At 37.1% G+C, this 23,395-nt stretch overlaps 1 protein-coding gene across 1 annotated transcript; it reads right to left on the bottom strand.

Moving 5' to 3' along the window:
* Positions 1-481: 481 nt before the first annotated feature.
* LOC125647326 (52 kDa repressor of the inhibitor of the protein kinase-like) lies at positions 482-2,323 on the bottom strand. The gene has a single exon (XM_048874006.2). It carries the CDS (start codon positions 2,321-2,323, stop codon positions 482-484), a length of 1,842 nt encoding a protein of 613 aa, XP_048729963.2.
* Between the last annotated feature and the right edge of the window lie 21,072 nt (positions 2,324-23,395).

Genomic DNA, 23,395 nt, shown 5'->3' with positions numbered 1-23,395 from the left:
ACCAATAAATAATTTTGTATAATGAAAACAGTGTTACGTAGGAATACATTGTACATCCCTCACTGGGTCATGTTGGGATTGTTTGTTATAGGTTTGTAAGATTTAAAGGCTTTTTGTCATTCAGTTCAAATATGATCTATTTTGTCTGCTGTTTGTTAGAATATGTTCTACTTTGTCTATTGTATACCAATTCAAAGGTTGTACAGCCCCATATTTCTGTCGTAATTATCTACTGTTCATGCCACTGGGAGTGCATTAATTTTCAGTGTATTCTTCAAAATCAATAATTGCGGAGCTCTTGTCTACATTACTTACTTAACATATATGTAAAGAGAGAGAAAGTGAAGAGAGAGTCACAATACAACAAGATAACATTAAAAGAGAACCAACACCGAATATATATATATATATATATATATATATATATATATATACTTAATAAGATATAAGTTATATCTATATCTATCTATCTATGTATATATTATATATCTTTATGTGCGTGAAGCATGGCCAGCCCCGACAGACGTTCGGTGGTCATTGTTGACCTCAGGTAGCTCTTCACTCGCCTCATGACGCTGAAAGATCGTTCAGCTGATGCAGTGGACATTGACATTGATATCAAAACAGACAGTACATTGAAAATGTTCGGGTAGAGATTTGGATTAATGCCATGTAATGTACTCTGAAGTGTCGAAGGCAAACTGCCTGGATCTTCCAATGACCATCTTGCGATCCACCTTTTTATTTCTGTATGAAATACGGCAGCTTGGGCTGGGATGTCAGCACTGAAAGTCTGATAAATTTGCATGACCATATCATCAGTGAGATTTCCAAGATTTGAGGGTATAAGGTGTTGAGCCATGAATCTGTCGCTGCACACAAGAAGACGATCATTAAGTTCCTGAAGTACATGATCATAGAAAGGACAGAAGACGGACCTTTTCCAGTATATTTTTGTTGAGTCTGCAGGAATATTGTTGCGATGTAATCTTGGAGATGATGGTTCTACGCCTATTGTGGCAGCTAACTGGGCAGCCGATTCATACAATGCGTCCCACGCCGTGCCATAGTTACGCTCATTTTGAATAACGGCATAGACTGCCCTTGTTTCCTTCATTGCCTCGATAAGATCGGAGGCTTTAGATTGGAGCATTTCCGAGAGAGGTGCCAGAATTTGTAAAACATGTTCGCAAACAATAAGAGGGAGAATGAAATTAAACCTTTCAACTGAACATGCATAGACTCGCACTTTCGTGTCAGACATATTAGTTAATCGATGAAGAGCATCATCTATGACTTCGAGTGATACTTTAAATGTAAATAAAGCATTTGCTCGAGAAGCCCATCGTGTTTCACACAGTGTCTGCAGTTTCTGTCTTTTCTCCATTGAAGCCTTTGCTTCGTCATTTTCCTTCAGCTCCTCCTTAAATACATCTGTTCGTTTGGCAAAAAAATGAAATGCAAAAGCAATTTGCTGGACAACGTCCATCATGTTTCTGATAATGGGCAGCTTACAGCTATGTGTTAAAACTAAATTCAAACAGTGTGCCTTGCAATGTGTGTATACTGTCCCCGGAATGAGTCCACGTATTCTGGCTTGTACTCCTTTTTTTTTTAACCCCGACATGTTGGCAGCACCATCGTGGCCTTGACCTCTCATGTTATCTATAGTTACCCCAAGATTCCTAAGATTTTCCAAAAAGGCATTAGCCAATTCCTCGCCCGTTGTCCTGTTCATCTTGGAGAAACCAACAAATTCCTCCCTCACACACCCCTTCTCTTTGTCAAAAAATCTCAAAACCCTAGCCATCCGTTCCATTGTAGAAGCATCAGTTGCTTCATCTGCAATAAACCCAAAGTATGGGGAATTATTGGCATCGCGAACAATAGAGTCAGTAATCTGTTTACTGCACAATGATATCAGTTCATTTTGAATGTCTGGGGACGTATACTTTGCTCTAGGATCTGCTGTCTGTAAATGATTGCTCAAGAGTTTGTCTGTTAGTGCAGTATGACGTAGAATGGCAATGACATTGCTATCCTCTTCTGTATGTCCACGCAGTGGAATATTTTGACGAGCACACAATAAAATGACATCAATAATTGTTTTGAGGATGTGCCTAATTTTTTCAACAATGCCATCGTTTTTACTAAGAATAAGACCCTCAGGATCCTTTCCTGGATTTTGTAACGTGGACAGAAAATGCTCAGCAGCATTAACGCACCCGTAGTGTTTTGAAGACGGGGCAAGGTGTCTTGAAACATACTTCGAAAAATTAGACCAATCTCGAACAGGCGTTGAGATAAAGGATTTTTCTCTCATATCTACGTATGTAAGATACATATATTCTATGAAAGAAAGGTATGTAAGATTAATAGAATCCTTCATTAGTACGAGTGTGGGATAGGGAAATTCCACCGAGGGGACAAGATTCGCAGTCTAGGACGAGGCTTTGCCGAGTCCAAGACAGCGAATCTTGTTCCAGAGATGGAATTTCCCTATCCCACACGAGTAAATAATGAAGGATTATTTTTCTCACATTTTACCTACAGTTTAGTGCATAAATTTAGGAGCTTTGAGAAAATTCTAAATTATCAAAATCCTCATTTGAACTTCGATGCAAAAACTAATTAGATAGGCAGAAAGAGCATACCCGAAAATGGTTTACACTTAAGTGTAAACTAAAAAACCCAAGGTTGTCCAACGGAAAGCTATATACATTAAAATTTAAAGATAACAATACAAAATATTTTTGCTTCACCGTGTAACGTAAATCTTCACCGTGTAACGTAAATCATAGAAAATATATGACGTCACAATCAAATGACGTCGCAGCAGTGTGAGACATATAGAATATCACACTCTAATGTTGATCTCGGACCTGGGATTGGCCCCATTAGAGTGTGATATTGTTTATATCATATACCTAAAACACAACAAGTTGACAAACATTTTTTTAAAAATTGGGGGGGATTGACCCAAACATAAATACATGGTATACTGTACAACGATATTTGACTATTTTATTCCTTCAGTGAGTTTACTTTAATGGTTATGTTTCCAGTACTATTGGCATTGTGAAACATGCTAAAGATCTGGGTTTTGTAGCTTTATTCCACTGCTGGTCACAATAATTGGATGATTAATCATGGACATCCCCTCATGTGGTCTAGAATCTGGACGTTTCAATTAACTGAACTGCTTGGCTGAGAAACTCGTCATATCTATCGCTGTGCTGTTCATGTACATGTATATACTATTAAACAGCTCCTAGGGGCTTGCTAATGAATACTAAAATTGGAAATAAGTGAATTATTTTTATTTCTTTTTTTACCAAACTCACCCGTTTTCATTATTTCATATCATTTATAAGAGTTGTAGAACTTTGTTTACGTGGCGTCATCGTATGACCGGGAATGTTTACAGATCTGATGGTGCTATTTATTTGCTTAGGGAATATGTTACCATATACTGAAGTAAGTTTTTTTTTTTTACCGTTTCCCATCTGTTTAGCATCTATAAGTCGTTGAAAAACGTCGGAAGATATTGGTTCTGCTTTTCTCGTTTTATTGCCAAGTCCTCGGGATTTTAGATTTCAGAAGTTTTCTACATCAAAATTACCGTAAATTAACATTTTGATCTCCATTAGGACCGGGAATTTCTAATAATGCTTTAGTATCACCCTCCATAATCCTCCTACTGTTTTCTGTCGCCTAGAACGTTGATTGTTTTTAAATGAACTTAAACGTGTTATTGTTCTAAATAAACAATTGCTACTTGGGTTACCCCCCTTTGCTTAGATAACTCGCTACAATTTAGCGCTGTTTTTGAAAACGTTTTTATTTAATTTTTCTGCTTAAATTAAATTTCGTCGTGGAAGAAAGTATTATATTTGAAAAAAAATGTGTCTAACATCATTTTTTCATGTAGTTATGTTAGATTTCAAAAGATTAAAGAAGAAATAGCCATTTGAAATTTGAGGGCGAGACAGCCCCTTGACAACGGGCCGAGACAGAGATATCTCGGCCCTTAGGGCGAGACAGCCCTACCTACTTGCAGCTGTCTCACCCTAGCCAAGATAGGTGTATCAGGGCTGATACACTACTAGGTATATGATATAGAAAATCTCACATGGTTGTCTCACATGGGTAAAGTCTATCTCACACTGGTGATAATGTGAGAAATTTCTATATCATATACCTAGGGCCGAGATCAACTCTCGGGGCCAATCCCAGGTCCGAGATCAACATTAGAGTGTGATATTCTATATATCTTTAAATTCAACTTTCGGCAGCTCCCTGCTACAGAGTTGCGCATGCGCATTGTAACTTTTTCTTTCGCTTTGAATCCTGAACGGTAAACAAATTCAGTCATGATTGCGCTAGCTATTTTCTGTGTGGTATGTTCTTTTTTAATCATTTGTTAAATTAATATGTTGACGGTGCTACCGTTTGAGCGAGCGCAGCTTCATGTATGTACAGATTAAATTTTGTAATGTTCATGCTTTGATCAGGTTCAATTTAAACAATATCTATTTGCCAAATAATCACATATATGGCAAGGAATAAGGACTATGTTTTTAAGTGCATCTTTTGTACCCAAAGTTACATGCTCTATATTCCTTTATACAAAAGTTACAGAAAGGGTACAACACAAATCATGGAAATTGAAAGTAAGAATTACATGAGGTGGCTCTACATAACCTAGGGTACAATGGGTACAGAAGGGAGCATGGTATTAAAGCAGAAAATCCCTACAATACACCATACAAGAAATATAGAGAGTTACTAAGGCCAAGTGTTTGTATATAATAAGATCAAAGGAAAGATGAGGAACTGATACCAAAAATATAAATATATAAAAACAAACCAAACAATCAAAAACTGTCCATTAAAAATTATAGAAGATATTTACAGAATACTAAGATGGATTTGCAAACACCAAAAACAATCACAAAGTGTCTTAATTTACCTTTTATCACATTATCTACCTATGGAATGGAGTTCTGTAATTTCATCAAGGTGCAATCATATTTAAGATGCAATTATATATATTCTATCATTCTAATACATGAGACACTTTGCAGTGCAAATTATTTATAAAAGTCATTTCTTTTTGGAAAAAATTCTTTGATAGTAGAAATTATCATAGATAATGGATTTTTATCAATAATGTTAACTTTGCTGCTAAAAGATTAATAATTATAATCATTATTCAGATCAATAGTTATAATTATCATTCAGTGCTCTGTAAATAGCTGTACAAGATAGGGGTGTGTATAGTGCAAGCTTATAGGGTATATACATCAGTGGTATTTAGGGTTCTTCTTTCACACCTTTTCTACTTCAAAGGGCACACCTGTGGTAGAAGGAAATTAGGAAAAAAATCATAGGAAAAAAAGTCACCGATAAGAGAAAACATTTTGTAAATGTCAATGTTTTTAATTTAAATCGCTTCCACAGGGAACCTCCTATCAGAAATATGCCTTGACCCAGTATGAAGGTCATTTTTGACAAGGTCACAGGGTACTACATGTAAGTAACGTATTAAAATATGGTTTTAGCCATATACTTTGAAATGAAAAAAAAAATCAAAGCTTATACTTTAGATATAGGGTACTTTAGACTTAAAGGTATGTCCTGACCCTAACCCAGAGTAATTCAGATAAGGTCAAGGTCACCAGTTTTATATGAATAAAATTCTTGCCATATCCATAACTTTGTTGTGAAAAAAAAACCTTCAGAAGATTATACAAGACATGAATGATACTTGTGATTTTGAGAGGTGTAACAACCCTGCACTATGCTTGTTTTAACAAGGTTAGAAAGAAATGTCATTAATACAAAAGTCAAGGTCTCAGAGTTCAAGATATATCTTAGAAATTTAAAATTTGAAAGGACAAAACCTTGGATTGGAAGAGGAACATAAAGTCACGGTCGTAGAACTGAGAATTTAAATGTTTTTGGTCCATGACAATTTGATGCTTGAACTGTTGATAGATTTTGATACTCACTGCAATTTTTGCTCTCAACATGCATTCATTCCTTATAACATTTCCATTAGAATTTGGACAAAATAGCAGAGTTCTTTAAGCTATTTTAAAGTGAACCTTTTCTGTTTACCTTGCAGGGTCATCAGTCCTTAATCCTTGAGACAGCTCTAGTTAGTCTTATTTTGACATTTTATGATTGCAGCAATTGCAAGACATTGAACTATTGTTGCATTTTTGTGACAGATGATTGAACAATCTAATTAAAATCAGACCCTAAGATACGCTCACAATCGCTTACGCAGAGTATACGGCATGAATTTAAGAAGTCTGATTTTAATTATATCGATGATTGAAATACCGATTTTAGGTGAAGATGTTTTAATTTATTTCAGGTTTATGAAGAAGGGGACGTGGGTTTGATTCTCAGAATAGCAGTTTATATATACATTAAAGGGACTGGCTCACGTTTTTCGAAGAAATGTTTTTCTTTTTTGATGTTAAGAATTAAAAATATAGCTCATTTGATGTTGACAACCAAACTTTGGACCGCCTGAATGCAAGGATAAGAACAATATTTATCTTTGATTCTGTGTTATGTAAACAAAGACTCGAGTCTTTTTATGTAAACAAACAAACCAGTGAAACGTTAATTTGGTAATTTAAAGCATCTTCATTTTGTACAATAACAAATCTTAACTTTTAAATGACACATTTTACCTAAAGTATGCTTGAAATGTGATATATATAATAAACTTGGATCAATATCCATTTATTTTGAAAACCACGTAAACAATAACAAACCTCAATCTTTGTTTCCAAAACAAATAATAAATTCTCTATAATGAGCTTCTGTCATGATGAATAACCTTAATTTTTTTGTGAAACCTTCTAAACTTATTAGAAAGTAGATTTTGATCATTTAAAGTGAAAAACAAAATTTGGAGGAAAATCGTGAATCAGTCCCTTAAACATGCCTTTGATAAATATATATTTAGTTTGCTGTGCACATATTTTTATTTTTTATGCACATTTTCCTTTATATTTCTCATGATATATTTAAAATATTATGTATGGATGGTGAGTTATATATAATTTAGTATGAAAAAAACCTAATTTTTCCCCAATTTCGTGTATATAAAGATCTTTATAACACAATTGAAGCTCTTTCTCTCTGCTTGCTGAAATCTTTACTACTTTTCTAACACTTCTACTGCACCAATCTAACACCATTATAGGTAGTGTACGGACAGTCTAAGACATGGGTTCAATTCCCATCACTACCAGAGTTGAATACATATTTGTATGACTTATAGCTTAATTACAGTAATAAATTATAACACACTGCATGGCTTAATTTAACCTCACTGTTACATTGTTGTTTTTCTCTATTAAAAGAATTTATTTTATAGTTTTAGTAATGAAGTAATGATGATTTATTTTATAGTACCGTTGTAATCGTATTTACTTTCTTGAATTTAATGAAAACAAAAAGAATATAAGAATATTTCTATTTTAAAGGCCGGCAATTGGGTATAAAAGCAGCCAATCGGTGAAAATGGTGGAATATATGAATTTTCTGGTCACATTCAGATTGCAGCACTTATTTTGCAAAAATAAAGATTAAGCTGTTGTACTGAAATTTTAAAATAGGTATGCTTGTTCCCCTCATAACTGTGCATATATTGGCCATATCTATTTTAGATATAAATTCTCATGAAGTTTTAATTTTGGCCTCAAAAATCTGAAGCAGGGCTAAATTTGTATTTCAAACTAGAGATTGGCAGTTTGTGGGTGTGATTGTCTTTTGTTATTGTTTACACCGGATGTTGACTCACATATTGCAGGAGCATGCTTGTCTAGTTCTAGATAAGAGGGATTGCACCAAAGGCAACATGTAATCAAATCACTGTATAACGTGAAAAAAAGTACTTACTCATATATCATTGGTAAATCCAAATTTTATTTTTTAATTATATATAATCACATTCCATTAAAAAAATTGGTTAACTTTATGAAAAGAACTCATTAGGACTGTTCAGTCTGATCACTGTTTCAGAGTTTTGCAGGATTGCGGGTACCTTTTCTCGAATAATGTCAAGCATGATGTTTGTCTGATTAAGCAACAATCTCCTAGGCCAGTTGTGTAACTCCCATTAATTGTCTCTCACCAATGATGACAAATGTCCAATTGATCAACCATCACTCTAAAATTACTCTCAATCTGGACTCTTACATGTAAACATTACAATGTCAAAAGAGACAATCACAGATAGTAGGTCTCCAAATATCATAATGGAAAAAATGTTTCTTAATAACCCTTCAATGCACATGTCCTCCATTGCACAGCTACAATTTCCCCCCAAATTCTTCTCATAATTGAAAGGTACCAAGAGGAAAATCATAAGTATTAGTATATCATATATACCAATATTTGTGTATATTATAAAAAAAAACTACATGTTTTAAAAGACATGGATAAAACAATGATGAATTCATTTTGTAGTTCCTAGGGTGAAGTTTTGTTAAAGTAAAAACATAGCCTTTCAGTGCCTCACAGATCGAGCAGAGTGGTAGAAAAATGCGGGAAAACTTTTTAGTTTATTTTGATAAATCATGCCAGTCTCCCTGTTCAAAATATCGTCTGCTACAGAGCACGTGTAGAGTCAAGCATCAGATTGCTGCTTATTCTGATAACACTGCTAAGCCCTGCCCTCTTGCCATATATGCTTAATTGCTGTAGGGGTGTAAAATTTTCTAGGTTACTCCCGGCCTTTAAGCATATTCATTGCAGTATTTTTATAATATAGATTTTGTACACTGTTTGAAAAGATCTTCTTTGTGCTGTATTCATTTCTTAATTGTTCATATAAAGGACCAGTTCCTTTCAAAGGGGAGATAATCAAGAAAAGGCAAAATATATAGTGGGGTCATTAAAAAAATTTCTTTTCAAGAACCATCGTGGCAGAAAAGGTGAAACTTTTGTGAAAGCTTCCTGATATAATGTTGATTCTGAATAATTGAAAGCATCACCCCAGGAGTAGGGTGGGGCTACAATAGGGAATCAAAGTTTTACATTGGAATATATTGGAACAAATCTTAAACAATGAATCCCCTTCCCAAAAGCAACTGGACCAAAAAATGGTAAATCTTATGTGAAAGCTTCTTGACATTATGTATACTCTAAATTGTTCAAATAATGACCCCTTGGCAGGGTTAATTGGGACACAATAGGGGATCAATGTCTTAATTGGACTATTTTAGAAAAAAATCAAATCTTCCCCAAAAGCACTATTGATCTGCAAATCAAAGTTGTGTTGACTAAATTATTTTGTATTTTAAATTATGGACCCTGGGTTAGAGTTGGCTAAAATCAGGATTGAATTTTAAGTAATACTTGTATACAAAAAAAGGAATCTTCTCCATAACTGTAAGGCCATGTTTGTCATATTGATATTAAAGCATTCCTATGTAGTGTGGATTCAGAGACCCCCTAGAGTTATGGTAGGGTCATAAGAATGGAGTCTCAAATTTTCATGGGAATATAAAGGAGAAAATTCTTTTAAAAATCTTAAGAACAGCAGGGCTCAAGTACTCAGGTGAGCTTTGTGGCACATACACCTCTTGTTTCAAGAATAAACATTATAACTCATACTTAACACTTAAGTTGCTCCTGACCTGAGGGTGTGTCAATACCCTATCATAAGGTAATTGACTGAGGTTAAGGTCACAACATTTTGTGCTTAGTTTTGATCCAATAAAAAGCCCCATGGTGGGTATTAGTCCTTCTATGACATCTCTGGATAGGATGATGATCTTAAAAGATCAATCTGCTTCATTTTTCTGTATTTTAAGTCATTAGCTTTAGAAGTTTTGTGTTAGTGTTTGTGTTACTGTTATTCAGTGGTAAGGTTGAGTTTACCTAAAAAAAAACCAGACACACATTCTAATGCAACTGTTTTGTAAAATGCATTTTGATTGCCTAATGCTCTGTAGTTTGCGGCAATAAAACGAGCATTTACGAGACGGAAAGTATTTGATTAATGCGTCAATTTACTGCCTAGATTTTCCATGAAGACCCTATTGGAAAATTCACATTTCTGGTATATACCCATGTTAAATCAGGCCATGTGTTGAACAAAACATTTGGAAAACAATACGGTATGGATTTTTATAATGCAATGCTTAGCAAGAAACTGCTTGAATGGTACCTGTTATGAGTTGATGTATCAGTATGATACACAGTTAGATACATGTACCTGTACTTGAACATGTCCAATATCGATCAATAAATTTATATTGATGTCATAAGTTGATTCAGCCTAAATGGTAACACAGGATCCACATAATAATAATAAAAGATTTAAGTTACATTTTTATTGCAATTAATTTATAGGCATCGGGTTTATTAACACATAACATAGTTTGGTCAAATTGATATGCAAATAATTCTTAATTTGGTTATTTATTGCATGCTTTCTTACCTGAAACCTTTGATGGGCCCTTTTTTGACAATTTTTTTTCCAAAGGTTTTAGTGTAATTTTTTCTAAATGTTGACACTATGTATTCTTAATTTGGTTATTTATTGCATGCTTTCTTACCTGAAACCTTAGATAGGCCCTTTTTTGCATATCTATATTTTGTTTTGATTAAAATGTAAACTACTGTATAAAATACCTGTGGATGTTTAAATGTGTGTTTTAAATTAGGTGAATTAATAGGAAAAACACATACAGTATAAAATTATAACTATTCCTTCAACACTGTTCAAGACAATGTTATTTTAAAAGCTAAATCACTTCGTGTTGGAATGTTAATTTACATGAAAACTTCTCTTGTTTGATGTATTGAATGTATTGTATATTAAACTTAATGTTGTGTATATTTTACTTGATAATCTTCCAAACCATAGACTTCTGATGATAAAATTATGAAAACACTGTTCATGCTTTTATTTATGAGGGCCAAAACCTTCTTGGTGCTTTGCCTTTAAACTTCATTTTATAAGACTTTCATTATTTTTTTTTTAAAAATATGCTTTTTTCTAAGAAAAGTTATAACCATGTATTATAAATTATTTTGCACCAGGAAGGTCTCAGGAATAAATCTGTTCTCTTACCTGACTGATGAGGCCCAAAGAGAACATTTAAATATCAGCATTTTCAAAAGTATATTTCTTATTTCAAAACAAGCATTAAGAAGCCAAAGAGGCACATCAGATTTGGTGTATAGATGCACCTTTTAAAAAAACTTCTCTCTACTACAATACTCATTATCAGTGAGTGAATGAAAGCATTAACTGAGAAGAAGATTCATTAAAATATTCAATATGATGTGGGTGTTGCAGTTGGGGTGGGAAAAGTTATGATGTAGCTGGAGGGGGGAAGCCCAACTCAATCATTTGAATTAAATATTGGTTATTAATCATCACAATGTTCGTTAAAATAGTGATTTTTTTTTATTTGAATCATTCAAATAACAAAGAGGAAAGAAAGTGTTAATAAACCATGTACATCTACTTCCAATTCATGTGTACTTACTGACCTATAGCTTTCAGTTACTACATGTATTAAACTGTTGAACTACTTATAATATTCTTATTTTGTAATTCCTATTTACCATATTAACATTATTGTGGTGATAACCCTTACTACAATATGTCCACTGTCGTATGTATTTACATATGTGTGTAGAATATTTCTTTTCCACCTATATTTTAGAACTTTTCATTCTCACATGGGTCCAACACAAAACTAATTTTATCCACTTCATTAAAATACATATGTGGCCATTATTGTGTTTATATACATGTATGTCTTAATTTACCAAAATATCACAGGCACTTAACATATTTTTCTTATCTAAATTTCGGTGTAGACCTACTCTGCAAGCGGGGGAGGGGGTGTTAAATACCACTGTGCTTAATTTGTCAAGGTATCTTAAACCACTTATACATTGGGTGCAAGTTAATACCTTTGTTACCTTGAGTAACACATTAAATATCATAACATTAAACTAACACGCAAAAGAGACGACTGATACGGGATTTGACCGTTTTCTTACTTGATTCTAGGCCTACTTTCACTTTGTGTGTGACGTCACAATTATGGTCACATGGTGTGCAGGGAGCTGCCTTTAGACTCGTTCTATATCTTTCATATTACGTGACGTTTATCTTACATATCCCGTGACGTCATAATCAATACACAACTAGCTTGTAACTTACCTCGCCTCGATTGACGAACACTAGCGTCTGCAGAGCTCTTGTACAAAAAATGACAGATTGTAATGTCCCTGATAATCTCCAGGTGTATGTGACCGGACACAATGTACACATTCCTTGAACAATTACCGCACACTCAACAACAATCACAAATTCCTCATACACCTGTCATCCGGTGCATTATGCCAGTTCACAGAAACCCAGCCCACACGGTCTATTACTTCTAGGCCTACCTCTACATTCACTCTGTCAACGTCTACTGTCCGTGTCTCAGGTGAAATAAATGCCTTCAATGTCCATGAGACTCGAGTACTTGCACGCCACGCGTGAAAAACCAAATTCTAGCCATGCCCATATCCACCAACAAAAACCACTTGGAATCTCTCTTCACACACTCGTCATTAAATAACTGCTCAATTAATATCAATACCAATGCTCCTCTAAGAACAAAAACGTGCAGTTGTGGATTCATATTCTGATGAGGTCTGTCAAAATGTTTCGCGCTGATGGACTGTTGAGTTACGTCACGCATCAACCTGATTATTGATTTATTCAAAGAGGAATAACTCTAACACAATTCACTTATACACTCGTCGCCGATTTTTTGTAGGCAACGCAGTTGCCAAAATGAAGGTCGTAGAATTCGATTCTGGTGTTATTTTTAATGTACAGCGAAATATTAATTAATTGGAAAATTCTCAAAATGGCGTCGCTAGGCACAAGGAAAACGGAAAACTCTAGAAATATGAGAGAAAAATACTCTCTTATGAGTTGCCATGAAATAATAAGGTGATTCCACCCTCGGGGTTGCAAAAAAGCGGTAAAACCCTCGGCAAAGCCTCGGGTTTCACAGCTTTTTTGCAACCCTCGGGTGGAATCACCTTATATTTCATGGCTACTCATAAGAGAGTCTTATAATCTTTTGCTTCCGACCGTTTCACATCAAACAGTACGCAATACACACAGAACACCCCATCACAAGAGACACTGTACCGCAGCCAAGGATTTTCTTTAATCCAAGTGGAATTGAACTTCCTGCTGTTTTTGCTAAAATGAAGATTTTGTGTCAGTTTTCTATAAACTATTAAGTATTTGATGTAAGGTTTATAGCTAAATGTTTAAATGTAAATCGTATGATAAATAAAACAGCAAAATTACAAGCACTAATTTGTATTGGTGCAGGCATGTAGTTTTCATTCAAAGAGGAATAACTCTAATGATATTCACTCGATCATTAATCGGTTGATGGAGTTGCTAAAATTAAGGTCGTAGAATCCAGTTCTGTGGTCATTTTCAATGTACAGTGAAAGTCTAATATATCAATTTGAAAATTCTCAATATGGCGTCGCTGGACACAAGGAAAACAAAAAATACCATGTTATGAGTAGCCATGAAATTAAAATAATTTGAAATGGTTAGAGGAGTTACATCCCGTTACTTGTTTATGTATTAATACTTAATTGTAAATATTGTAATTAATTGATCAATTGACAATTGAAATTAGCAAGTAATATTAATAAATGATATCAAGTTAGATGATAGCTCTTATCCTTGGACGAATTTGGCTCCACTTTTTTGGCACGCTGTTTTTGGCTATATTTAGCTCTAAAACTTCATAGTTATCTCGGATTTCAAACATTTCGGTTGAGCATCACTGAAGAGACATTATTTGTCGAAATGCGCATCTGGTGCATCAAAATTGGTACCGTATAAGTTTTACATGATAAGCATTTTCTTGTCTAAAGAGGGCCAGTTTGTCGTAATTTTATCATACTGTAGTAATTCTAGGCGACTTAACTTGGGTTAAGCTGTCTATACTATATTACCCGGATGTGTGATCAAGACCTTACCGAAAGTGAATTACTGGAACCCCAGTTGATTGTGATTTCCCTACCAGAGCAGACGTGTTCCACGAACCAGTTCCTAATACGCCACTGCCCTTGGGATAAATTGACTCAAGCTATTGACTCGCTGTCTTCTACATCGAGGAACGTACCTTGCTGTATTCACAGACCAAGTGGTGAGTTTAGCTAGATAGCCACGATTTACTATATTGGCATCGCCGGTAAATTGGAATAACCACTTGTTTTGTGTGTTAGTTCATAAAACCCGTGTCAATAGTTGACAATTGTTGTGCTCGCAGCACGTAAAATTTGCAGATAACTCATGTACATGTCATATTAGTATATGCATTTTGGTTACAGTGCTCTAGGAAAATTCCTTTGAAGTACTGCAATCATTTGTGTGCATTTTTGGTGTGACAACGTGTAAGCAGCACGTAAAAACTTGCAGGAAGAGTGCATGTCCAGATATTAAATGCATACTGGTTACAGGACTATTGGACAATTCCATGTCAGCTCTGCAATCATTTTTGTGCATTTTTGAGAAAAATTCCTTTCACTTCCGCCGGCAATTTTTGCACGTGAATTTTTCCCGCCAAATTTTTTTCACGAGATTTAAAGGTAAACAATACCTATTGTCTACAAAAATGTCAAGAGCGAAAGTGAGGATTTGCCAATTAATAGTGGACAAGAAAAGGTTAAAATCAACTATGCAGAGGTCGTATGGTTTAGGAAATTACCATCAGTGGGAGAAGTGACAACTGATAACATTATCAAATATAGACAAAAGTATGGTAACATAACACCTGACAAATTGGCAGTGATCCAGTTCATAAGAGTTAGTTCAGAATTCCTAGCACTTGTGGACTTTGAGCCAAATGAAGAATTAGAACTTAAAACCCCAGAGTCAGAGGGTCAAAGGTCACGTAAATGGTCACTTCATGAAGCTGAGGATGAACAAAACCCTACAAGTTATGAACAAACAAAAGAATTAATAGAGAGGGTAGGTGAGTTAGTGAAGGAAAAATCAAATACAAGGTTGTTAGCTAAGCAAACAGCCGATTCGCATTCACTGACACATAGTACCCATGAGTCATTCCTAGCATCCCAATTAGAGGATACTAGGGTGAAAAGAGAACAAACAGGTGAAAGAGACTTGTTGATGGCAGGTCAAGGTGTAGGGTTAGAGGGCAGATCTGTGGTAAACCAACAACCACCACATGATTACCCTACTAATAGTCAACCAGTGTGGGGACAAATGTCGGGGCCAATGGGTATGCAAACACCCGTCATGCCAATGTCAGGTATGTCCCCATCCCAATTCATGCCTTGTTACCCAGGCATGCAACCAGGCTACCCTTGGATGCCATATGGGATGCCGTATTCGGTGCCCCAATATTATCAATACCATCCACAGGTAAGTCAAGTACCTGGTAATCCATCACCTTGGCCACAACAGGTAGGTAACTGGCCACCAGTATATGGTAACCAGGCACCATCACAAGTGATGGCTGGGCATCAAGGGCCAGCAATTCAGACAAGACCAGATGATGAGGTAAGACCAAGGCAACCAGTAAGACCTAGGGGGAAATAACTCCGGTACATCCGCACGCAGATGAAACAACGGACAATCTAATAAGACGTTGGCGTACGGATGAGGTAAGAATTAGAGAACCTCCCCAAGAACGCGAATTTGATGCGCATCGGCTACTCGGACGAGAACAACCGCAGCCATTCGAGCAGCCGCGCCGTATCATGCGTCACGTAAGAGATATGCGAGATAACCCAGGGCCAGTTCGGCGTGATGCTGATTTACCAAAAGGTTTAAGATTCGAGGGGAAAGAGAACTGGTTAGGGTTCAAGCATAAATTTATTCGTTATTACCAGGTGAGGCAGTGGACACCAAATGAAGCCAAAGACTTCCTGTGCTGGTGCCTCGAAGGTAAAGCAAGTGAGTTTTATGTAACAGTAGTTGCACGGGATCAAGGAATTGATTTCGTGGAAATACTGAATAAGTTAGAGAAAAGGTTTGGGGGGGGGGGTGTTCCACTTCCGGACACCGCCCAGGTTCAACTGGCCAACTCTAAGTAGAGGCCAGATGAATCGATCGAGGATTGGGCAGACAAAGTTCTACAGTTGTCTGTTCGTGCATTCCCTGAATTACCAGAGGAGTATATGTACAGACAAGCCATAAAGAGAATTTGTCATGGTTGTGTTGATAGGGAAGTAGGTCAGTTCGTGGTGAACATGAACTTAGAATCAGTCGAATTGACTATCGACAAAATTAAAAGCTATCAATTCAACCACCAGTCGATTTATGATAGAGGTCGGAAGGAGGTAAGAGAAATAAAAGTGTCCCAAGAAAGTGACCAAACCTCCAGTGATGAGGAAGCCTCCCATCACAAGGTACGAAAGGCCTCTCAAAAAACAAAACGGAAGTCAAACTTGTTAGAATTAACCCAGAAAATGGGGGATATTCATGACACAATGATGACATTAGTGGCACAATTGGAGAAATGGCAGGTACAAACTCCAAGGAATCCTTCAAGGAGTCCTGTAAGGAGTAGGTCAGCTTCTCCAAGTAGTGGCCGTTATTTTCATTGTGAGGGCATAGGGCACTTTGCTAGGGAATGTCCCAAGAAGAAAACAGAAAATAGGTCGGCAGTGGCCAAACAAGTATCCTTCTCAGATTTAAACGAGAAGGGATCAGGCCTAAGCCTGGTCCATACATGGCAGAGAAGCCCTTGATCATTCGACAGTTAAAATCTACGTCGACTATTAAGATTCCAGTATGTATTCAAGGTAGCAAGGTTGAAGGAATTGTAGATACAGCATCAGAGGTAGCTATAGTTTCTGATAACCTTTATAAATCATTCAAAACTAAACCAACAGTTAGAAAAGAAATTACCTTGAATACAGCTGGCAGGAATATGTCTATGAAGGGATATTTGCTAGAAAAAACTCATTTAGAAATTTGTGGACTTGATTTCTATGAAAATGTGTATGTAGCTCCCTTAGAGGATGCCATGCTCATTGGATTAGATTTTATGTCAAAACATAAGGTTAAAGTATATTTGAAACAAAATTTATTTTGTGTAGAAAACCGGCAAATGTCTTTTCTGGAAAACACTGGCTCCTCTGCGCAAGCTGTCGATGTGAACCAGGTGAGGGTCAGGAATAGAACACCTATACCTCCTAGATCAGTGGTAAGAATCTCATGTTATACTGACGCCAAATTAGATCCCGGATGTTACCTTATTGAACCAGATATCAAATCTGTAATTGCTCCTCGGGTATGTTCTGTGGGTGCAGTTGATCCAGTAATGGTATTTGTCAATATATCAGATGCAAAGGTAACACTGTTCAAGAATCAGAAAGTAGGAAGTATACATAATGTAGAAGAAGTCCTTCCTAATGAACAGATGGGTACTAATAATGTGTATCAGACCAAACTGGTAAGAGATTCGATAGAGAAAGAGACAGTCCCAGAACATGTAGTAGAATTGTTTGATAGGTCCTGTGTCGAATTTGATCAAAAACACCACTCTAGTCTTAAGCAATTGCTCATTGACTATGCTGATGTTTTTTCAGCACATGAGTTCGATTTAGGTAATTTCACAGCAATCGAACATGCTATAGACACAGGAGATAGTACACCTATTAAACAAAAATTCAGACGCACACCTGCATCCTTTGAGGGTGAGGAGGAGAAGCACATTCAAAAAATGTTGAAGGCAGATGTTATCGAGCCGTCCGTATCTGAATGGGCATCTTCGCCAGTGTTAGTGCGAAAAAGATGGGTCTGTAAGATGGTGCGTAGATTATAGAGCTTTGAATAAGGTCTCTAAGAAAGATGTATTTCCGTTACCACTGGTGGAGGATTGCATAGATTCTCTGGCTGGAAACATGTGGTTTTCAAAATTGGATGCCACATGGGGTTACTGGCAGATTAAGATCAAAGAGGAAGACAAAGGCAAAACCGCATTCACCACTCGTTATGGATTGTTCCAATTTAAACGTATGACATTTGGGATGACCAACGCTCCAAGCACGTTTCCACGAGTGATGAATTTGGTTTTGAGGGGTCTGCATTGGAATATAGTGTTGGCTTTTCTCGATGATGTGTTGGTACTATAATAATAATAATAATAATAATAAATTCTTTTATTTAGACAGGATAACACAATTAGTACAAATGACTACATTGTGGTCCTGTATAAAACATATTCACAGACAGATAAATGAGAGAACAGAAAAATAGATAACATAATATAAAATATATACATAAAATACACACACGATATCACTGGGGGGAAAATAATCATATACATCATATCTATATATCACTTATTTGAGAAATAATGCTGCAAATATGCTGATTTAAAAAATGTAATAGAACCACAGCTTCTGAGAGACTCGGGGAACTGATTCCATAAAATTGTGGAGGATACCTTAAAAGACCGTTTATAATATTCAGTTCGAACTTTTGGTAAATATAAAATGCCACTATCGTTACTTCTTGTTGTTCTGGAACTAACTTGGCTGACAAAACTAAAAACGTTCATATATTCTGGTGTCATGTTATTAAGAACCTTAAAAGCAAGCACTAGTTTTCTATATACAAAATAATCATGAACAGGCATCCATTTAAGAACACTAAAAATATCAGCTGTAGAAGTCTGAGTTACTTTCACCTTCAATATAATTCTGACTGCCCTTTTCTGTAACTTAAAAAGTCTGTCAATAAAACCCCTGTTTTTGGCTGAGCACCAAACTGTGCAACAATAGTTAAAATGAGGAAATATAACAGTGTTATAAATTTTCAATAATGCTGCATTTGACATAAAAGTTTGCAGACGACGTAAAATGCCTATTTTCTGTGAAAGTTTCTTGCATAAAGAATCAATGTGTACAGACCAGGTTAGACATTCATCTATTTGTACACCAAGAAGTTTGGCCGTTTTAACAGTATCTAAAACAATATCTCCTACTTTGATACACATTTTTCTACACTTTGAGAGTTTTTGTGCAGTGCCAATCAACATACATTGTTTTCGCTAAATTCATCGTAAGTTTATTACTTTCCATCCATTTCATAGAGTTTAAAAGATCATCATGTAACCTTTGCTCAATAACATCAATAGATTGATGTGAAACATCCTGAGATGTATCATCTGGGACAAGATTTTCAGAGCCATGTGGAAAACTTGACAGAAGTATTCCAGAGGTTCAGGAAGTACGGTATCAAACTGAAAGCGAGAAAATGCGAACTCTTTAGTACAGAAGTCGAATACCTTGGTAGAACGGTAGGAAGAAATGGTATGAAGATCAGTAAACATTTCCAAAATACTATGGAAAGTTGGCAAGTGCCAAAGAGTACGAAAGATGTTGAGCGGCTCTACGGTTTTGCCAACTACCATAGGAGTTTCATTAAAGATTTTGCCCGGATTTCGGCACCATTGTATGAAATCACGGGTAAAAAGAAATTTGTATGGGAAGAGAGACAACAGGATGCCTTCGAGAAGCTAAAAACTGCTCTCTGTAGTGCTCCTGTGCTTGCCATACCTACCAAGGAAGATGAGTTCATATTAGACACTGACGCCTCAGAATTTGCGGTAGGTGCGGAATTACTACAGGTACAAGATGGTAAAGAACGGTGTATATCTTACTGTAGTTTTTCATTAACACCGGAACAACGCAGGTACTGTACTACGAGAAAAGAACTTCTTGCAGTAGTAAGATTTACTAGGCACTTTAGACACTATCTTCTAGGTCGCCAGTTTCACATCCGTACTGACCATAGCAGTCTACAAAGGTTAATGAATTTTAAGAATCCTAGTGGTCAATTGGCCAGGTGGTTAGAAGAATTGAGTCAGTACTGGATGGTGATACATTACAGAGCAAGTAGTAAGCATGTAAATGTTGATTTTATGTCCCGCTTGACCGAAGAACAAAAGTGTCAAGAGTTTTTACATGGAGTAAATTTAGATCAATTACCATGTGAAGGATGTAACTACTGCAGGAAAAAACATAACGAACGGAGTACGTTTATTGAGGATGTGGATGACGCAGTGCATCTCGTCCATAAAGCTTACCAAGTACAGATGACAGCTCCCGCTCTAGCTTCATTGGTAATTGGTTACTCATGGAAGGAAATAAGTGACCTCCAGAAAAAAGATCCAGATTTAAAAATCATATTTGAGTGGTTGGAGGGTCATAATGAACCCTCGGAAGAAGAACTGTTTCTTAGTAGTGCAGCAACCAAACATCACTGGATTAACAAAGAGTTATTTTCTGTCTGTGAAAATGAGGTTCTGTGGAGACGGGATATGGAGGGTTCTGTGAAAAAGCTGTTAGTTGTTCCAATGGTTAGTCAATCTGAGATCCTGAGTCTTTCTCATGATCTACCATCCACAGGTCATCAAGGTCAATATCGAACTTTATATAGATGTAAACAACGGTTCTATTGGTACAACATAACCAGAGATGTTAAGCAATTCGTTCCATCTTGTTCTATTTGTAATAGGAACAAGAAGCCGAATCGCAAAGCAAAATAGCTGTTGACACCATACCATGTGGGTACACCAATGGAACGAGTACATCTTGATTTCTTAGGGCCCCTACCAGTAACGAAAAATCACAATGTTTATGTACTGGTAATGGTGGATCAGTTCACTAAATGGGTGGAATGTATACCACTTCCAAATCAGAGTGCAGAGAATACTGCCCGAGCCGCAATAAACCAGTTTTTCTCTCGGTTTGGTTTTCCGTTCCAAATATTTACCGATCGGGGCACCAATTTCGAGAGTAATCTGTTTAAGCAGCTCTGCGAGAGACTCAGAATTCATAAAGCACGAACCACATCATTTAGAACATCTGCAAACGGACAAGTTGAGCGTTTCAATAGAACACTCATGGATGCAGTAAGGTGTTTTGCAAGTCGAACACCTACATAGTGGGACGAGTACCTGCCCCAGTTGGCAAGTGCTATTCGTTCGTCAGTAAATAGAGCAACTGGTTATACGCCCAATATGTTGATGCTCCTGTTGACTTAACTTTTCCCGGGCCTCAACAAGAGGACACAGACTATGATAGGCATGTGTCAGACGTAATAACTCAAATTCAAGAAACACACGAGTTAGCCAGAGAGAAGCTGAAAACCAATCAAACTATAGCCAAATGTGACTATGACCTTAAGGTTTTAACTCACTCATATGCGGTAGGTGATTCTGTGTACATCCTGGATACAGCCACGCCAAGGGGTAAGTGTGCTAAATTAAGACCAAAATGGAAGGGGCCAGGGTTGATTGTTCGTAAGATCACGGATTATTTGTATAAAGTAAAAATTAGAAAGAAGTTAGAAACAATCAACCATGACAGAATGAAGCCTTGTAATGACAGAGAACTGCCAGCATGGGTGATCAGTGAAAAGAAAGCCTTGCAAGAAGGTAAGATTGTCGGATGCTCATCAAAAACAGATAGTTTATTTTGTTTGTGTCGTAGCCCCGACAATGGTGAATTTATGATTCAGTGTGAGGAATGCAAGGAATGGTATCATGGTTCGTGTGTCAGTGTAACCAAAGATCAGGCTGAGGCAATTGATGTTTATCTTTGCCCTGACTGTGTTTAACATGCTCTTCTATTTTAGATAATGTCTGAGAGCCCCCAGACACGTTCCTGGAAGAATGCTGTGACGAGGAGTAACAAGTTTGAAGACCTCAGCATCAGGATGAGGGTGTATTTAATTGTATTCTGCAACTAAGCCAAAATCAAGTTTTGGTAGAGTACAAGAGCCTTTATCTCGCCCTCATGCAGTTACCTAACCAGGACTTCAAACGTGCTGCCATCCTCCAGTACGAATTTGCTCGGAAATTAGGCAAAAACCGGTGGATTGGCAACTTCCGTAAAAGCTGTCAGTGTGATCTGCCGGATGATTGGATTGACCAAAATCTTCCTTCGTTGGATGGTAAGAAGCTCCATACGAAACAAAAATCGTCAAAGCTGTATGTGACCGAGTTATCGCGTGACATTCGGCTAAAGGAGGATCCTACCATCCAAGTGGTCCGAGAGAACATGGGTCCGGAAACGGAACCATGTATGTTAGCAGAACCTCGACTCTCTACCTCATCTGTAGATTCTCAGCCTCGTAGAAGATCAGAGGATAGGAATTCAAGACCAGAAACGAGATCAGGACGGATGAGAGAAGATCACGACCTTCCACAAGATCTAGAGGAAGGAGTTCTAGGCGTAAAGAGAGGTCACGGACAGACGAAGGAAGATCACGGTATCCAAGGGAACCAGAAGAGAGGAAGTCTCGTGGTAGGCAACACAGGCCAGAGCGAATTGACCGGAACCAGACTGGATATTCCCGGTGCCCACCAGACAGGAAATTACAGAGTAATAAGAGAACCCTGTCCGTCACAGTACATGGTGAGTCACCTGTGCAAAAGTCTAGACAGTCGGCAACATCGGTGGAATATTGCCCATTGGCTACGTGCAGCTCTTTAGATAGAAGAGTTCGGAGGCACGCTGTCCAACGATATATGCTGGAAATATTCCGAATAGTTTCTGCCGATGTTACCGTTCTGGTTAAGTGAATTTTAGCCCTGCGGTGGTTGATAACAACAGCCTTAGGAGAAGGAGCCACCTTGGAAGATACATGTACAGTGCAGGTAGTAAACGCATCCGGAAAGATTACTCTGTCGGCCAAGTTGAATCCCCTCCATCATGATCTATTTACTCAGGTTTGTGGCCTAATGAAAATTCCAGCACCAACACAGTTTTCATTACACCCAGTAAACTCACCTGCGGTATTGATGTTCTGGAGATGTATCCTGGCACTTTTGGACAATTGCAGCCTATCCTCACAGGAGAGGTGTGCAAAGTTCACTAGTGAAGTACCATACTTGCAGCCTAGAGACCAGGAGACTACCCTTGACAGGCCAGTTGTGGTCGCAAGTACTGCTGTGTATCCAGAAAATCAGACCATCGTTGAGGAGTTGGTCATGGAAGAGGCCGTGATGGTGAACGAGACTAGCACGGACGAGAGAGAAGCGACCGGACATAGTTGTGTACCAGCTGTGTTTGACAGTCATTTCCACTTGGACCGTACGTGTCGGGTGATCTGGGGACACGATGAGGGACACACGGTAGAAGATCTTATTGAGTTTAGTGTGTCGGAGCAAGTCGCATATAAACCAGCGTTTCCAGTAAGAGTAGTGGGAGGGATAATCGTCTACAGCGAACCCAGGACGTATCCTGACAATGCCTTCAATTTGCAAGGACCTTGGAGAGTCGCTGTAGGCGTGCATCCGAAACACTATCATACCCTTACATTGGA

Source organism: Ostrea edulis, chromosome 6 (assembly GCF_947568905.1).
Source record: "Ostrea edulis chromosome 6, xbOstEdul1.1, whole genome shotgun sequence".
In the NCBI taxonomy this organism is placed as follows: domain Eukaryota; kingdom Metazoa; phylum Mollusca; class Bivalvia; order Ostreida; family Ostreidae; genus Ostrea; species Ostrea edulis.
The sequence above is the reverse complement of the archived record's forward strand: the minus strand, read 5'-3'. Positions and strand labels throughout refer to the sequence as shown.

Bases quoted from the DNA above. Each gene is read 5' to 3' on its own strand.
- LOC125647326 (XM_048874006.2), bottom strand. From the start codon at position 2,323: ATGAGAGAAAAATCCTTTATCTCAACGCCTGTTCGAGATTGGTCTAAT.